At 37.4% G+C, this 15947-nt stretch overlaps 1 protein-coding gene across 15 annotated transcripts in view; it reads right to left on the bottom strand.

Annotated features, from left to right (window-relative positions):
• The window catches only part of LOC150086311 (uncharacterized), a 452317-nt gene that overhangs the window by 8087 nt on the left and 428283 nt on the right, over positions 1-15947 (bottom strand). For 14 of the 15 annotated variants that reach the window (XM_090374473.1, XM_090374476.1, XM_090374471.1 and 11 more), the window contains one exon: positions 4896-5032. The exons of the other annotated variant lie outside the window; for it this stretch is intronic. In XM_090374473.1, the coding sequence (XP_090230599.1) occupies positions 4896-5032 (137 nt within the window). The remainder of the gene's footprint in view (positions 1-4895; positions 5033-15947) is intronic. 15 annotated transcript variants of the gene reach the window in all.

The following is a 15947-nucleotide window of genomic DNA, read 5'->3' on the forward strand; positions in this document are numbered from 1 at the left end:
GAGTCCGCAAACAAGTCAATGGAATGGGGGGGGGGGGGAATTACACATTCTCACTAAGTACACTTGTGTGCAACCATTAATTTTCTCAACCACTGAAACTTAAAAGCAAAATCCACCAGCAATCTAAAATGATATGGAAAAATACTTAACTATAAGGGGTGCATCAGTACAAAATTTTATTCACCCATATGGTAATTCTAGGAATACTGTGAACAAATTAAATAAATCTGAAGTTTTGATCAAGTCAACAAATGCTGATGTAGTTGGGCTTACCAACACGTGGTTCAATTCAGAAATAGGAAAAAGAATTTCATTTTTGTAAATACTGTGTGCAGAAAAGATAGGGAGTGAAGCTTCTGATCAAAAAATGCATGGTGGCAAGAAGCAGAATCAGATAAAGATAACATGGATGTTGAGCCAGTGTGGTGCAAATTGACTTGCAGTAAAGGAAAGCTAATAGGAGATATGGTACATATCAAAATGACCAAAAAGTATGACAAAAATGTCTTTAGACAGGACTATATCATTATGGGTCGCTCCAATCTTTTAGAGTGGAATGTGGGCCAGAAATACTGTATACAGTTTCTTTTTTAACCTATTGGATGATTACTACTTATTTTAGCATGCCTGAGAGAGTACAAGGGAGGCTTTAATATCCAAGATCTTTTTCTCACTGAGGAGCTTACCAGTACAAATAGCAGGCAGTAAGAACTTCTTGCTACTGGAGCAGGTCTTGGATACTAACACCAAAAAGCCAGTTGGCAGTCTGGCAGGTGCTATACAGATTTTCCTAGTGTGGCTCAAAAACAGACACCCAAGTGGGTTGGTCCAAGAACTGGGATTTCAGTTTAAAAGCATACTATAGAAACAATTGTCTGTACAGTATAGTTTTCAGTTTAAAAGCACACTGTAGAGACAATTGTTTTTGTTAAAGCAATAGACTGCTCATCTGCTTCCACAAATTTTAGCAATATGTATGGCAACAGGATCAAGCCAAAGTACACTTTTTCTGGCAGATGCTTATACACGAGACCTATAATCTAATTTTGAATGCACAAGTGCATGATAAAAATGATGTAAAGCATATCACATTCTGCACCCCAACAAACTGAGTAGAAAAGAGACTTCCAATCCTCTTGTGCACAATTGATGAATATGGTGAATAAAAATCAAGTCTGTAAAATGCGAGCCCCAAGAATTTTGCCTCCTAATATTACTGGAATAGCATTTTGTTCAAGCCTCAATTCAGGTTCAAGGTGAAGGTTGTGCTTGCAACAAGAATGTACACAAACAGTCCTCTGCACTAAGAACCTGAAGCCATTGTCCAGAAGTTGAGGCAATCAATGGAGGGTTGCAGCTGTCTCTCACTAACTGTCATGTTGCAGAACTGACAAGATAAACTAAAATCATTAATGACCTAGGTGATTTTTTGTGATAAGATATTGCAAAGACAACTGTCACTGAAGGTAGGAAAATACCATTTTATTACCTTCCTAAGTACATTAAATCAAGGTAGATTTTGAGTGCTTTATTATATTTTATTTCCTTTGGTTTAATTTTAAAATACTTCCTACAACCAATTGTACTTTTATATCATACATTGTTGAAATGCCAAGGTCATACCTCTTCATAAATACATTACAGTTTTGCCCATTTCCAGTCTTCTACAAACAGTAGACACTGCAATGAAATAGAAATGATTTTTTGAACAGAATAGCAAACACCATTTGCTTTGCACATTTCCACCACTTTTCAAATTTTCTCATCTTTTTTGGATTTCATAACGAATGGACAAGTTATGGATATGACAAACTTATTGAAGTAGGTTTAGTGGACAGACTTCAGTACTACTAGAGGTCAATTTTGATGTAATGAAAACAGTATATACAAATGGTTTTGAATTTCTAAATTTTTTTAATAAAACTGTTGCTTTTTTAAAAAAGGGATTTTATTTAATGCATTTTTGCAATAATTATTTAATTTGCAGTCTCTGAGTAGGATAGGCAAATAGATCATGCAACTACCATTTTTAACGATTTTTAAAGGATGCTGGTTCCATGAGCTTTCCAGATGAATGCCAGATAGCCTTGCTTCTACTACACTTAATTTCACACAGAATTAAACCTTCTTCTTCTGGCATTATAACCCAGAGTGGATCATGATTTTTGCAGCATTCGACAATGTTCCACAAATAAGCCCTCCCAGAAGTCAAACTTCCCCAACTTCTTATTCTCATAGTCTTTAAGTCCTCTTTATGTCATCCACCCATCTTTTCTGCAGTCTTCCTCTCATCCCCCTCCTGCTAGGTTTCCATTTCATTATATTCTTAGTTTTCCAGCTGTCATCCATTCTTGTAATATGTCCCAACCAGGAAAGTCTCTGGCTCTTCACAACCTGACGATGTCCACACCCTAAATAAAATGGTCAAGTTCATGGTTCGTTCTGATCTTCCAGGATCCATCAACATTTTGTACGGGCCCAAAAACTTTATAAAATTGTAAGCTCAAACACTCAACTGTTCATTTTGGCTGGTTAATGTCCAAGCTTCATTTAAACTTAATACTGGTTTTTATGTGTAAGTGTGATAGCATCATTAATACATAGCCAAATCTGAATTAACAGAATATTTGCAAGGTGGCATCATTTTTTAAGTTATATCTCATATTGTGAATACCTTCACAACGAGTTGCCATGATATTGCACTACTTCGAATAAGTAAGTAATGCTTCACCTGAGGAGAAGACTAATGTTACTTAGGTATCCATCTGAGAATAAGTAACATTAGTCTTCTCCTCAGGTGAAGCATTACTTACTTATTCGAAGTAGTGCAATATCATGGCAACTCATTGTGAAGATATTCACAATATGAGATATAACTTAAAACAATGCCGCCTTGCAAATATTCTGTTAATTCAGATTTGGCTATGTATTAATGATGCTATCGCACTTAACTTATACATAGTCTAGACTTTCTCGTAGCTTGAGGCTTTAGCCCTAAATGCTTTATAGTTATATAGTGGTTTGTATTTATTAATTGTTGCCTTGTTTTGCTTTTTTTTTTTTTTAAAACACTTTTATAATATTTGATTATTTAATTAACAACAATCTCTGGGTGGATAAGTTGTGCAACCTTTATGCACTGTTACATGAAAATCAGTTTCAACAAAAAAGAGAAGAATCAAGAACAGATCCTGAAATGAGTGTGGGGTTAACATTACGACAGACCAAAGTAGCTTTATATCAAAAACCCCAAACACTGACTTCATGCAGAGTTTATCACTACTGCCACATGTAGCAAGCCTGTTAAGGGTAGTACAGCATATAGATAAGTATTCAGCACAAGGAACTTACCAGCTGTGACCTGATCAGTCACAAAGGGTTTGATCACTGTGAAAGTTAGTTGGGGTAAATCTTTGAGATTGCTATATTCATCCCATGTTCCTGTATAGATGTGATTAATGAGTACTAAATGGAACAACCATGGAATTGAGGACAGAATGAACTGCAATCATATTTGAAGTCTCATGCAGGAAAACCCTGCATAGTTGTTCAAATGAATAAGAGCCAATATGCTGCTCAGTGGAACAGATGTGCCGCAGTTCAACAAATGATTTTCATAAGGAGTCGAGGCCACTGGTTGAATGGCAAATCTTGTTGCAAACTGCACCACACAAATGAGCAGGTGTGATAGTCACCATGTTCACAAACTCAAGTGCCAAAAGGGAGGGTTGTATCGACTGCCAGGGGCAGTGAAATGGTCAGGGGACATGTTTGTATGGGAGATAATGGTCCCTTGCCTTCTTCCCCTGGATACTCAGTCAGCATATTTCTCTGGACTCATACAGGTCAATTTCTGACCATCTTCATTTATGACAGGCATCCAGGAATTCCAAGGCATCTTTCAACAGAATGCTGTGTCACAGGGCTGAATGTGATTTGGGCTGTTTTGATGAGCATTCCACTGAGTTTTCCAGGCAACCACGAAAACTTTGTGCAGGAATCCAATACCGTCAAATACCAGGTAACTGAAGGATGGCTTATGGGGTATCATACTAGTGGACACGCTTCAGAACTTATAAGAATCCACAAGGCCTTGATGTATTGAGGCAATGAAATGCCACACTATTTCAGTGTTTAAAATACTACATTTTATGAGGTAAAGAGGGTGCTTTTCTCAAAAATAAATTTAAAGTGAGAGTGCTGGGGGAAGAGAATGCTTTAACCCCTTGTACCATCACTTTAAATGTTATTGGAGGATTTATCTGTAGCATGCACATTCACTGTGTTCAGACAAAAAAAAAAAAAAAAAAAAAAACAAGAAATTAGCCTGCTCTCTATAATGTTATTATTTTAGTATTAAAATGGTAAATTTATATGAGTATGTTTTGGCATTCAGTAAAAATCCATTCCTTCAGTCATTATCAGTGTGGCACTCCTCTTCCTGATAAACCAGAAGCCAAAAGGTCTTCCCTCACTGAAAAAAATTGATTTCTGTAATACTTTTATAAAAATTAAGATTATTAAAATAAATAATCCTGTATGATCTTGTAAAGTTGAAAAGTACTTAAAAATGGATTAACAGAATTTCATTCACATAACCAGTCATGTGATGCACAGCATACAAAGAGTAACAAACATTGTTAGACAAAGCCAGACTTCAATTTTGACAAAATGAGATTGAAGGTCAAACCACATAGAAATATTAAATTTCCCATCAAAGTTACTCTAACATTTATCCCCCAATGACTTTGTTTTACCATACACTGTTGCTATGCCCATTCAAGAGCTAAAAATTGTGTACTTAAAAAGAAAGTTAATTTCTTCCTTTTAGAATGTAAAAACCAGACATTCATACCACAATTAGCTACTTGAACTTTGTTTCTAAGCTATCATACCTTAGCATACAACTGCAGTGAGCACATCGAAAGCAGTTCTTGTGCAATCTCATTCCACTTGTCTCCATCTTTTCCATTGGATACACCTTCTTTCCACAAATATTACATAATTCCATGTTGGTTCCCGATTGCTCTTGCTACAGGTAGATGCAGAAAGTTAAACAGATTTAATATTTGATTTATAACTCGTGCTAAAAAGCTGCACATCAAATGAAAATGTAAAAATTTAGAATAAATTGAGTATTTAACATTACCTGTCTTCAATTAAGCTTCAAATTAAGTATACACAAGTTTTCTGAACTTCCAATGTTTATGTTAAACATTTACTGTACATTACAGACAGCAGTATGAATAAGTTTGACAAACTCAGTACTTTAAGCTTTTAAACAGAAGTTATTTTAAGTTACTTTAGAGTATACAAAAAATCCTGTAAAATTTTTTGCATTAACCAAGAGGTCATGGCTCAGATAATTTTAGTGTTAGTAAAAGGCAAAAGATACAAAATAAGCAGACTTTCTGTTGCATTAGCAAAAAAAAAAAAATAAAAAAACTTGAAACCTTTACACACTGCCAGAAAATAACAATTTAACTTCCCTTTAAACACATTAGTTGCTAAAATGAAAAAAAAAAAAAAAAAAAAAAATACATGGGACTACCACAACTTATGTATAGGTGCATACATAACCACTCATAACAAAAGTGTGAGCGTGTGTGTGGGGGGGGGATTTCTGCAACATGAAGAACTTCACTTTGGCCATCAGACACGTACAAGTAAAGCATCTCATACAGTTTATTATGCCATTTATTTCTTCAATTACGAAGTTGTATGGTATAATACAAATAGCAATGTTACAAACAGTAATTAATAGTAATGTTTTGGAATAACCCCCCCCCAATTAATTGGAAGATAATATTCTAACTTCCCACGTCACTTGAAACATTCCATTCATATGAGTCAACAGCCAGCAAGAGCTGCAAGCCAACAAATAGCAAGTGAAATATTCTGCTTGACAGGCTTCTTGAAAAATACAAACAAAAAAAAAAAAAATAATTTTTTTTGCATTTTAAATATTTAAATTAAAGTATAAATATTTTAAATTTAAGATTCTGTTAGTTTTTTTGCTCTCCTTTGTCAATCTGAAATATGCTTTATTATTATTTACATTACTGTATTCTTCAAAACTGTCACTCACTGTTTTCCCTCTAGAACAGCAGCCCCCAACCTTTGACTCACGAATCATTTAACATATTTTTATCACGAACCACTAAGCCTGTATTCTCTGAAATCATATGATTGTTCTGGATTTTAATTATAAAATATTTCCAGCACTGTTTTTATAAGCAATATTATTAAGTACCGATAAATAACAATGGTCTTTGAAAACGGGGAAAAAAAAAAAAAAAAAAAATAGAAAACATGGGGCTTAGAGGAGAACAGGCATTCTGTGTTATCAGACACTCATTCTAAAACACTGATGGATCCAATATCTTTCTATTTCAGAAGATTTATAAGTTGGTCAACAATTGTAAAGCATTTAGTAATCAGTCCAAACTAGATTTTGAACAGGCTAAGAAGTAGAAAACTTGCTTCTGTCCAATGGTAGTTGGGCATTCTGATTTCTTGCCAATACTACTGGGAGCAACTTTTGCACATCTGTACTCCCACCTCTGTAAAACCTGATGATTTTATCACTTCCTCAGTTAAAGACAAAGCTGACTTGCTAGCATTCTACTTTTAACTCTTATATTGATAAGCTTGGTAAACCACCTGCTACCATTCCCAGGACACTTCACTCATGCCTTGTAAAATTAATCTTCCTCCAAAAGGATGTCAGAAGAATTTTGAATAATCTTAATGTTAAGAAAGCTCCAGGTAGATCCATATACAGTAGACTTTCAGAATAACGACACCTTCGGGGATTCAAGGGGCCACTATTTTGATTTTTCCGCTATCTAGAAAGTTTTATTTTTAATAAATTTAATGCAGAAATAGTGAGGCTAAATAAGTTTAAGAATGCAAATTTATTAATTGCACATAAAAAACAAACATGTTGATGATCAAATGTTATATTTTGCCATTAATACACTCCTGCTCACACCCAGTTCTATTTTCTTTATTATATCAAGTTTAGTCTGTGCGGTAGTACAGTGGCATTGTCACCATCCTCCCCACACAGGGTGGAAAGGCCTGGATTCGAATCCTTTTTAGTTTAGATTATATCAAGTTTGTCACTAAGCTTTAATGTTGTTCCTTTCTTCTCTATACAAGGTTTATTAACTTGAGGAGCCATAGTGAGGGGTTTTTAATTTAAAACAGCAGTATAATCTGTGATATCTGCAGAATTCACTTTCAAAATGGCGAACATAAACAAATACAACTATCACGTGACTTGCCATTTTATTTTTCCGATGAGATCGGAACATCCGATCTCAATGTTCCATTAGCATAAATGATCCATTATTTGGGGTGCTGTTATTTTGACAGTCTGTAGTAATCGGCATCCCTCGGGGATCAGTACCAAGTACCACTTTCATGGGAAGTGTTGATATAATTGGCAAACTTTGACAACTTCAAAGTTAAGGGTGGTTGGGGACCTGAACCAGGCCATTTTACTTCAAAATAACTTAGAGCAGTTTCACAAATGGTCTGAAAAATGGCAACTGAAGTTTAATACTTCTAAAATGTAAGGTTTTGCACCTAGAGAACAAAACTTCAGGAATTACTTATGGAGGGGGACGGTGAAGTAAGTGTTTCAGAACAAAAGATGTAGGTTACAATTCAGTCACACGAGATATCACTCATTTAGTTTTTTTCAGTTTACTCTACTCGGGAAAATGAGATTTTCCGATGTGGATCTGATTGAAGTATAAGGCCTTAAGAGAAATCGATAAAATAAATGAGGGAAGGGTTTATTTTTTTTATTCTAGAAGCAGTGAACTAAAATCTGTTACAGGAGTATATCCAATACAATCCCCTCTGTTATTCAGAATGGAAAAAAGTCATCCTTTTAAAATCCACTTACATGGATTGACCAAGGAAGACAAAGAACATCAGTATTTAGTTTAGTCAAACCATTTAAATGCCTTAAACACAAACATTTCTCAATGTAGGCACTTAGTTTCCAGATGCTGAAATTTACAGAACTTAAGTCTTTCTTGGTAAGAATATCCTTAGTATTCTTCACTACTTCTTTGCACCCATTCCAAGATGTCCACATCTTTCTTAAAATCAGGCTTTTGGGCCTGCATGCAGTATTCAAGATGTAGCCTAACCACTGCCTTACACACAATGGGATAACTTTCTTGTCCCTGCTGGACAAGTTGGGCTGTCCTGTACAATTGCCCCTAGGTCTTTTTCATTCTCCACTACCTTCACTGTTGTAGCATCCAATTGGTATTTTGTGAGGTTACTACTCCTCAAATATAGTATTCTACATTTATTAATGTTAAACCTCAATTGGCAATCCCAACTCACCTGCCTAGTTTCTATAGGTGTTGTTGCAGTAGCATACCTTGATCCCTGATCTGTCATTAACTATCTTGGCATCTTTACTCATGATACAAACAGCATATACTTTCATCAATATCATTAATAAAGATTGAAAGCAATATGTGGCCAGCACCTAAGGGATTCCACTAATAACCACTGTTTTCTGCCACTCAAACACCACTATCTATGGCAGTAACTTGCCTCTAATACCACAGTATTCCAATTTATATAGCAATCCATTGTACGAAACAGCTTCACAGATTTAGTGAAATCTACGGCTGCGATGTCTATTTTTTGCATCCAGCTCCTTTGTGATCATGTCATAGCAGCATACTAGAAATATAAAACACCCTAAAAAATTATGCTGCAACTGTACTCCAAGATGATCCTGCATTATTTCTTTAACCACTGACTCCTTTATTTTTTAACATTGAACAGAGGTCAACCTCACAGGTCTATACTCACACACTATGCTTAATCTACCTTCAAGAACAGGAGAAAAAATACATTTTGTAGAAACCAACCCTGAATAAATTGATGACCTCATTATTATGGCTAAAGTTTTTTTTTTTTTTTTTTAGCTCTTTTGCTGCTTCTTTCAATATAACTGGATAGATTCTATCAGCTCTGGTCCTTGAGGTTGTCACAGACATTCTCTCAGATATGCCAGACAAGCTGTACTTGCTACCCGGGAGTCTAAAACGCTGATGGAACTGATATTCGGAAGACATTCAAGTCAAGTGGATCCAATTTCAGCAAAGCCCGGACGGCCTGTGACAGCCAAATCCTCTGCTTGCACCTTCATATGGTAGGACTGTTAGTAATCCTGGGTATAACCTGCATGCAGGTTATACCCAGGTGTGAACCAACGTAAGCAGGGGTCGAGGTGTAGCACCGACACCACAGGGAGGAATGCCGCCTCTCTGTCACCAGGCAATACTAGGTGGCTCATCAACCGGTGCAATACCACCACTTTGCTTATTGGAGGCTTGAAGTGGTGGAGCCCATGTTTACTCTCCAGAGTAAAGTTCTGGTCAACCCTTCCCCATCACTTCCATCATGCAGTATGACTGATTACTTGAGGTTATGATGAACGTCATGGGGAGATCCAATCTTCCTTACGTTTCGAGGGTATAGCTCTAAAACGGTGTTCGCAGGCCGGCCGCTAGTTAGTACACTGGACCGAACCTATTGGTAACTCTTTAGGAGGCTTCCGGATCAGCTAGGGTATAATCTTGCTACCTTTAATCTGCCGGATAGTGACTGGAGGGAGTCCGAGTAATGTATGGGGGGGGGGGTGTCGAGGCCACGATATGTCAAGGACATGTACTCCATATCCAAAAATTTCATTACTTCATACAGTATGTATCCCCCACTTTTTCTTACTTCTAAACACACCATGAATTTCAAACTAATACAGTAAGCTTATCTGCAAAAAGATCTAAACCTCCCAAACACTTCCTAGTTAGTTCAACAAATATACTTGGTCTCATTTCTAATCTCAACAATGTCCATTTCCACTTGCAGTCTGCCAAACCCCATGTACTTTTTCTGACAGAATCTCAGTTATCGGTTGATTCAACTACTGTTCATCTCAGTTGCCCAAACTATTTGTTGTACGATTCCTTTTGTCTCAAAGGTGGTACTTGTGCATAGGTCTGTTCCAATATTCTCTGTCAGAGAATTGGTAATTTGGAATCTCTTTTCGATCTTCTCTGGCCAAAAATCATTCTAACTCATTGTGTCAAATTCATCTGTTTCTCTACTGTTCTCCCAATTCCCTAATCACTTGGAGCTCTTTGACTTCATCTCTTTGCAACTTGACTTTCTCCAGTCCAACTTTCCTAACAGTGAGGTAATTTTCCTTGGTGATTTTAATGATCACAACTCCAGCTGGCTTCCGTTTTCTAGTCACACCGACCCAGCTGGTTAAGATGCTGAGGCTTTTGCAATTACTAATGACTTGCACAGACTGTTCATTTATTTACAAGAATACCGGACAATCCTAACCATACAGCCAACATGCTTGATCTTTTTCTCACAAAAAACCATTGTAAGTACACTGTCGAAGTGAGTGGTCCTTTAGGCACCTCAGATCACAACTTGGTGATTCTCTTCTCCAATGGAGACTATCTCATGGCTATTCCCAACCCCTGTTTGGCATTACAAGAATGTAAAATGGGATGACCTACGAGATTTCTTTTCTTCCTTGGTTGGATTACCACTTCTAATGTCAATGTTTGCTCAGATCGTGTCGGTGAAATTATTCTTGTAGGAATGGAATCCCTTATCCCACACCCCACTTTAAAATCTCATTCTTTATCTAAACCTTGGTTTTCCAATAAATGTGCTAAGGCTGTTCAAGAGAAGAATGTTGCATATCGTAATTGGCTTGTTTCTAATTCTTCAGTTACATTTTCTGCCTGCACCAAAGCTTGCCATAATTGTAAAGCAGTCATTAATCAGTCCAAACAAGTTTTTGAACAGGCTAAGAGTAGAAAACTTGCTTCTTGCCGTAATGGTAGCCGAGCATTCTGGTCTCTTGCCAAAGCTATTGGTCGCAACTTATCCATCCAATCCAATTATTGTCCCATTGCAATTACTTCTACTCTTTCTAAAGTAATGGAGAAACCAATTAACCGCCAACTCTTAAAACTACTTAGAAACCTTCTGTCTGATCAATGATCGCCAGCATGGATTCAGTCAGTGTTGATCCACTGGTGATATTCTGGCTTATGTTACCCATTTATGGACAAATTCAATGGAAAAGTTTGGTGAAACACAAGCAGTTGCTCTTGACACTCCAAAGGCTTTTGATCATGTTTGGCATAAAGGCCTTCTAAATATGCTTCCATCTTATGGTTTGCCAACTGTTTTTTTGTAATTGGTTACCCAGTTTTCTCTCTAATTGCTCACTGAAGGTGATGGTAGATGGCTCTGTCTTCTAACTTCTCCACTAATGCTGGTGTCCCCCAAGGTTCAGCTCATTCCCCCACTCTTTTCCTCTTGTATATTAATGACCTTTTTCAATTGACTGGAAATCCTATCCATAGTTTTGCCGATGATAGCACATTGCATTCCACTTTCCATTTTGAGAAACCTTGCTCTGCTCAATCAGCTTCAACTTCTCGAATATCTGCTACCAATTCCTTAAATGCCGATCTCCAGATAATTCTCCAGTGGAGAAAAGACAACTTAGGTGATTTCCATCCTTTAAAACTCAGTCTTGTCTTATATCTCGCAAAAAGGATTCTTATGTTTCTATGCTTATCTTTAGTGACACTCCAATTTCTAAGCGAAATGAAATATCCCTTTTGGGATTACCCTGACTTTAATTTCTCTTGGCACAAGAACATTACAAATATTGCTTCCTCTGCAACAAAAAAACTAGGTTTTCTTTTTCGCTCTCAGCGTTACTTTTCTTTCAAACAGCTGTTCAACCTTTTGCAAATCTGCCCTACCATGAAATACAGTTCCCATATCCTCTCTCAGGCTTCTAGATTCCACCCAGAAGAAGGCAGTTAGGTCAATTAATGACTCCTCTAACAGTCTCTCCACTTGCTGTCTCATAGATGTACTGTTTCTGCTGCATGCCTTTTCTACAGATACTTCCACGGGCAATGTTCTTCTGAATTGGCTTCTATAATTCCCACTCTTCTCAAACAGTCCAAACACGTGCCACCACCAGCCAACATTCATTCTGTCCAACTTCAAACTCACAGAACCAACTTTTTTTTTTTTTATCTTCCTCGCTTATTCACTCAACTGCAGTTTTCTGGAACAACCTTCCTTCATACGTATTTCCTGAAAATTACGGTCTACAGAAGTTCAAGTCTAATGTCAACAAATATCTTCTTAACCTCCAACCCAAGCACGGTACTAAGTACTATATCTATACTATAAAAAAAAAAAAGCCAAAGGACATTTTTTGTATCCCTATCCCTAAAAACTTCACTCATGATTGTAGATGCAAAACATTTATTCAGTTTGTCAACCTGGAGAAGATATGATCAATGGTTGTGCTATTCATACCTAGTGGACCAATGTAGTTCATTCCTTTCTTTTTAGTTTTAAAATGAGCAAAGAATTATTTTCTATTCTATTTGTATTCCTAGCTAAAGACTTCTTGAGTCTCCTTAGTTTATGTAATCCCTCTTACTGACTTGATTGCAGATTAGTTTGTGTCCCTTTTTTTTTTTTTTTTAAATTTATAATCTACATTTTTCTTTTCTTCCACTAGTCTCATTAGTTCATCCGGCATCCATTTAAGACTAAACCTGGTCCTTGAGGTTGTCACAGACATTCTCTCAGATATGCCAGACAAGCTGTACTTGCTACCTGGGAGTCTAAAACGCTGATGTAACTGATATTCGGGTGACACTCAAGTCAAGTGGACCCAATTTCGGCAAAAGTCCGGACGGTCTGTGACAGCCAAATCCTCTGCTTGCACCTTCACAATGGTAGGACTGTTAGTAATCCGGGGTATAACCTCCATGCACAAGTACACAGTGGGTGTCCACCCAGGTGTGAACCAACGTAAGCAGAGGTCGAGGTGTGGTGCCCACACCACATGGAGGAATGCCACCCCTCTATGTTACCAGTCAGTACTAGGTGGTAGATGACTCTCATCAACCGGTGAAATACCACCACTTTGCTTATTGGAGGCTTGAAGTGGTGGACCCATGTTTAGTCTCTAGAGCTAAGTTCCGGTCAACCCTTCCCTATCTCTTCCATCATGCAGTATGATTGATGACTTTTGAGGTTACGATGAACGTCGTGGCAAGATCCAATATTCCTTACATTTCGAGGGTACAGCTCTAAAACGGTGTTCGCAGGCCGGCCGCTAGTTAGTACACCAGACCGAACCTATTGGTAACTCTCTAGGAGGCTTCCGGATCAGCTAGTGTATAATCTTGCTACCTCTACTCTGCCAGATAGTGACTGGAGGGAGTCCGAGTAGTGTGTATGCGGGGAGCATTGTCGAGGCCACGTTATGTCAAGGATCTGGGTATATTCTTCCCACGTGTATGCCATATCCAAAAATTTCATTACTTCATACCGCATGTCCCACCCACTTTTTCTTACTATTGAATACACCATGAATTGTCAAACTAATAGAGCAAGCTTATCTGCGAAAAGATCTAAACCTCCCAAGCACTTCTTAATTCATTTCACAAATATACATGGTCTCAATTCTAATCTCAACGATGTCCATTTCCACTTGCAGTCTGCCAAACCCCATGTACTTTTTCTGACAGAATCTCAGTTATCGGTTGATTCAACTACTGCTAATCTCAGATGCCCAAATTATTCGCTGTATGATTCCTTTAGCATCAAAGGTGGTACTTGTGCATATGTCCGTTCTGATATTCCCTGTCAGAGACTTGGCAATTTGGAATCTCCTCTCTTTGATCTGAATTCAATGGAAAGGTTCGGTGAAACACAAGTAGTTGCTCTTGCCATCTCAAAGGCTTTTGATCGTGTTTGGCATAAAGGTCTTCTAAATAAGCTTCCATCTTATGGTTTGCCAACTGTTTTTAGTAATTGGTTATCCAGTTTTCTCTCTGATCGCTCGCTGAGGGTGACGGTAGATGGCTCTCTGTCGTCTAACTTCTCCACTAATGCCGGTGTCCCCCAAGGTTCAGTTCTCTCCCCCACTCTTTTCCTCTTGTATATTAATGACCTTCTTCCATTGACTGGAAATCCTATCCATAGTTTTGCTGATGATAGCACATTGCATTCCACTTTCCATTTTGAGAAACCTTATTCTGCTCAATCAGCTTCAACTTCTTGAAAATCTGCTACAAATTCCTTAAATGCCGATCTTCAGGTAATTCTACAGTGGGGCAAAGACAATTTAGTTGATTTCAACCCTTCTAAAAACCAGTCTTGTCTTTTATCTCGCAAAAAGGATTCTTCTGCTCCTATGCTTATCTTTAGTGACACTCCGATTTCTAGGCAAAATGATATATCTCTTTTTGGGATTACCCTGACTTCTAATCTCTCTTGGCACAAGCACATTACAAATATTGCTTCCTCTGCATCTAAAAAACTTGGTTTTCTCTTTCGCTCTCGGCGTTACTTTTCTTCCAAAACAGGTGCTCACTCTGTATAAATCGCAAATCCGCCCTGCAATGGAATATTGTTCCCACATCTGGGGTGGTGCCCCCAAAACCTCTCTCAGGCGTCTTGATTCCATTCAGAAGAGGGCAGTTAGGTCAATTAATGATTCATCTCTAACAGAGTCTCTCCACTCAGTCTCATAGACGTACTGTTTCTGCTGCATGCCTCTTCTACAGATACTTCCATGGGCACTGTTCTTCTGAATTGGCTTTATAATTCCTGCTCTCTCTTTCAAAACAGTCCGAACACGTGCTGCCACCAGCCAACATCCATTTACTGTCCAACTTCAAACCCACAGAACCAACTTTTCATCTTCCTCATTTATTCATTCCACTGCCGTTTTCTGGAACAACCTTCCTTCATACGTATTTCCTGAAAATTAAATCTACAGAAGTTCAAGTCCAATTTAAACAAATATCTTCTTTCGTCTTCTCAACCTCCAACCCAAGCACGGTACTAAGTACTATAGGTTCTAATATCTCTCATGTTTGGGGTTCACATAAAAAAAAAACCATGACCAATCTTAGTTGGCAAAAAAAGTTAAGTTTGTGCAATTACTTCCCATAATGTTTGCCATTTGGAATTTGTAGTTAGTCCACTGAAGAGAATTTAAGCTGTTTAAGACCAACATAGCTACCTTTATAAAAACAAAATCCCTTCCCTTTACCCTTGAAGTAAATACCCACACTATGATTGCTGACACTTGGTGGTTCTTTTATTTGGAGATTCTTAATGTACAAAGAGTCACTGTTAATAATCAGAACAAGTGTGTTGCTTTCCTCCTGTTATCTTTGTAACATGTGCTTACAGAAAACAGTAATCCAATAAATCAGAAAATTTATGCTATTGTGAGTTATTAACCCAAGTTCCATTCAATAGCCTGAGAATTACAATCCCCTATTATAAAACATTTATTTTCCCACTTTGTCTGCATAGTTTTTCCAATCTACTTTAGTCATTTAGCCTATAACATACCTCTTATTTTTGTTTTCCCAATGCCTATGTCAACACCAAACTGGGTGCTTCCTGGCAGCACACGGCAACTGGGCACCTTAGACCAAGAACTTAATTCGCCGTCATACTGTAATTCTAGGTGGCATGTTTCTGATAGCTCTATAATATCCACATTTTATGACTTAACCCATAGTTAACTAATAACCAAAACAAATTGGCAATGTTCATTGCTTTCATCTTATCACTCATATTCAGTGCACTTAGCACTGAAAAGAACGATTTTTGCAAAATCAAAAGACAAATAGCTGAACCCTGTAGCAGCGCGCACAAACATAAGAGATCAAAGATGATTTATTGCACAACAGTGGACACTGCCATGTAGTGATAGTTTTATTTAGAAATATTTAAAATTTTTTATCTTCAACACGTGACTGCAAAATATGTAAAAGAGGAATAAAGAGGCACATCATGCTGCCTGTTTGTAT

This window comes from Mastigoproctus giganteus, chromosome 5, assembly GCF_048544385.1.
Source record: "Mastigoproctus giganteus isolate SK-2022 chromosome 5, ASM4854438v1, whole genome shotgun sequence".
Lineage (NCBI taxonomy): Eukaryota > Metazoa > Arthropoda > Arachnida > Uropygi > Thelyphonidae > Mastigoproctus > Mastigoproctus giganteus.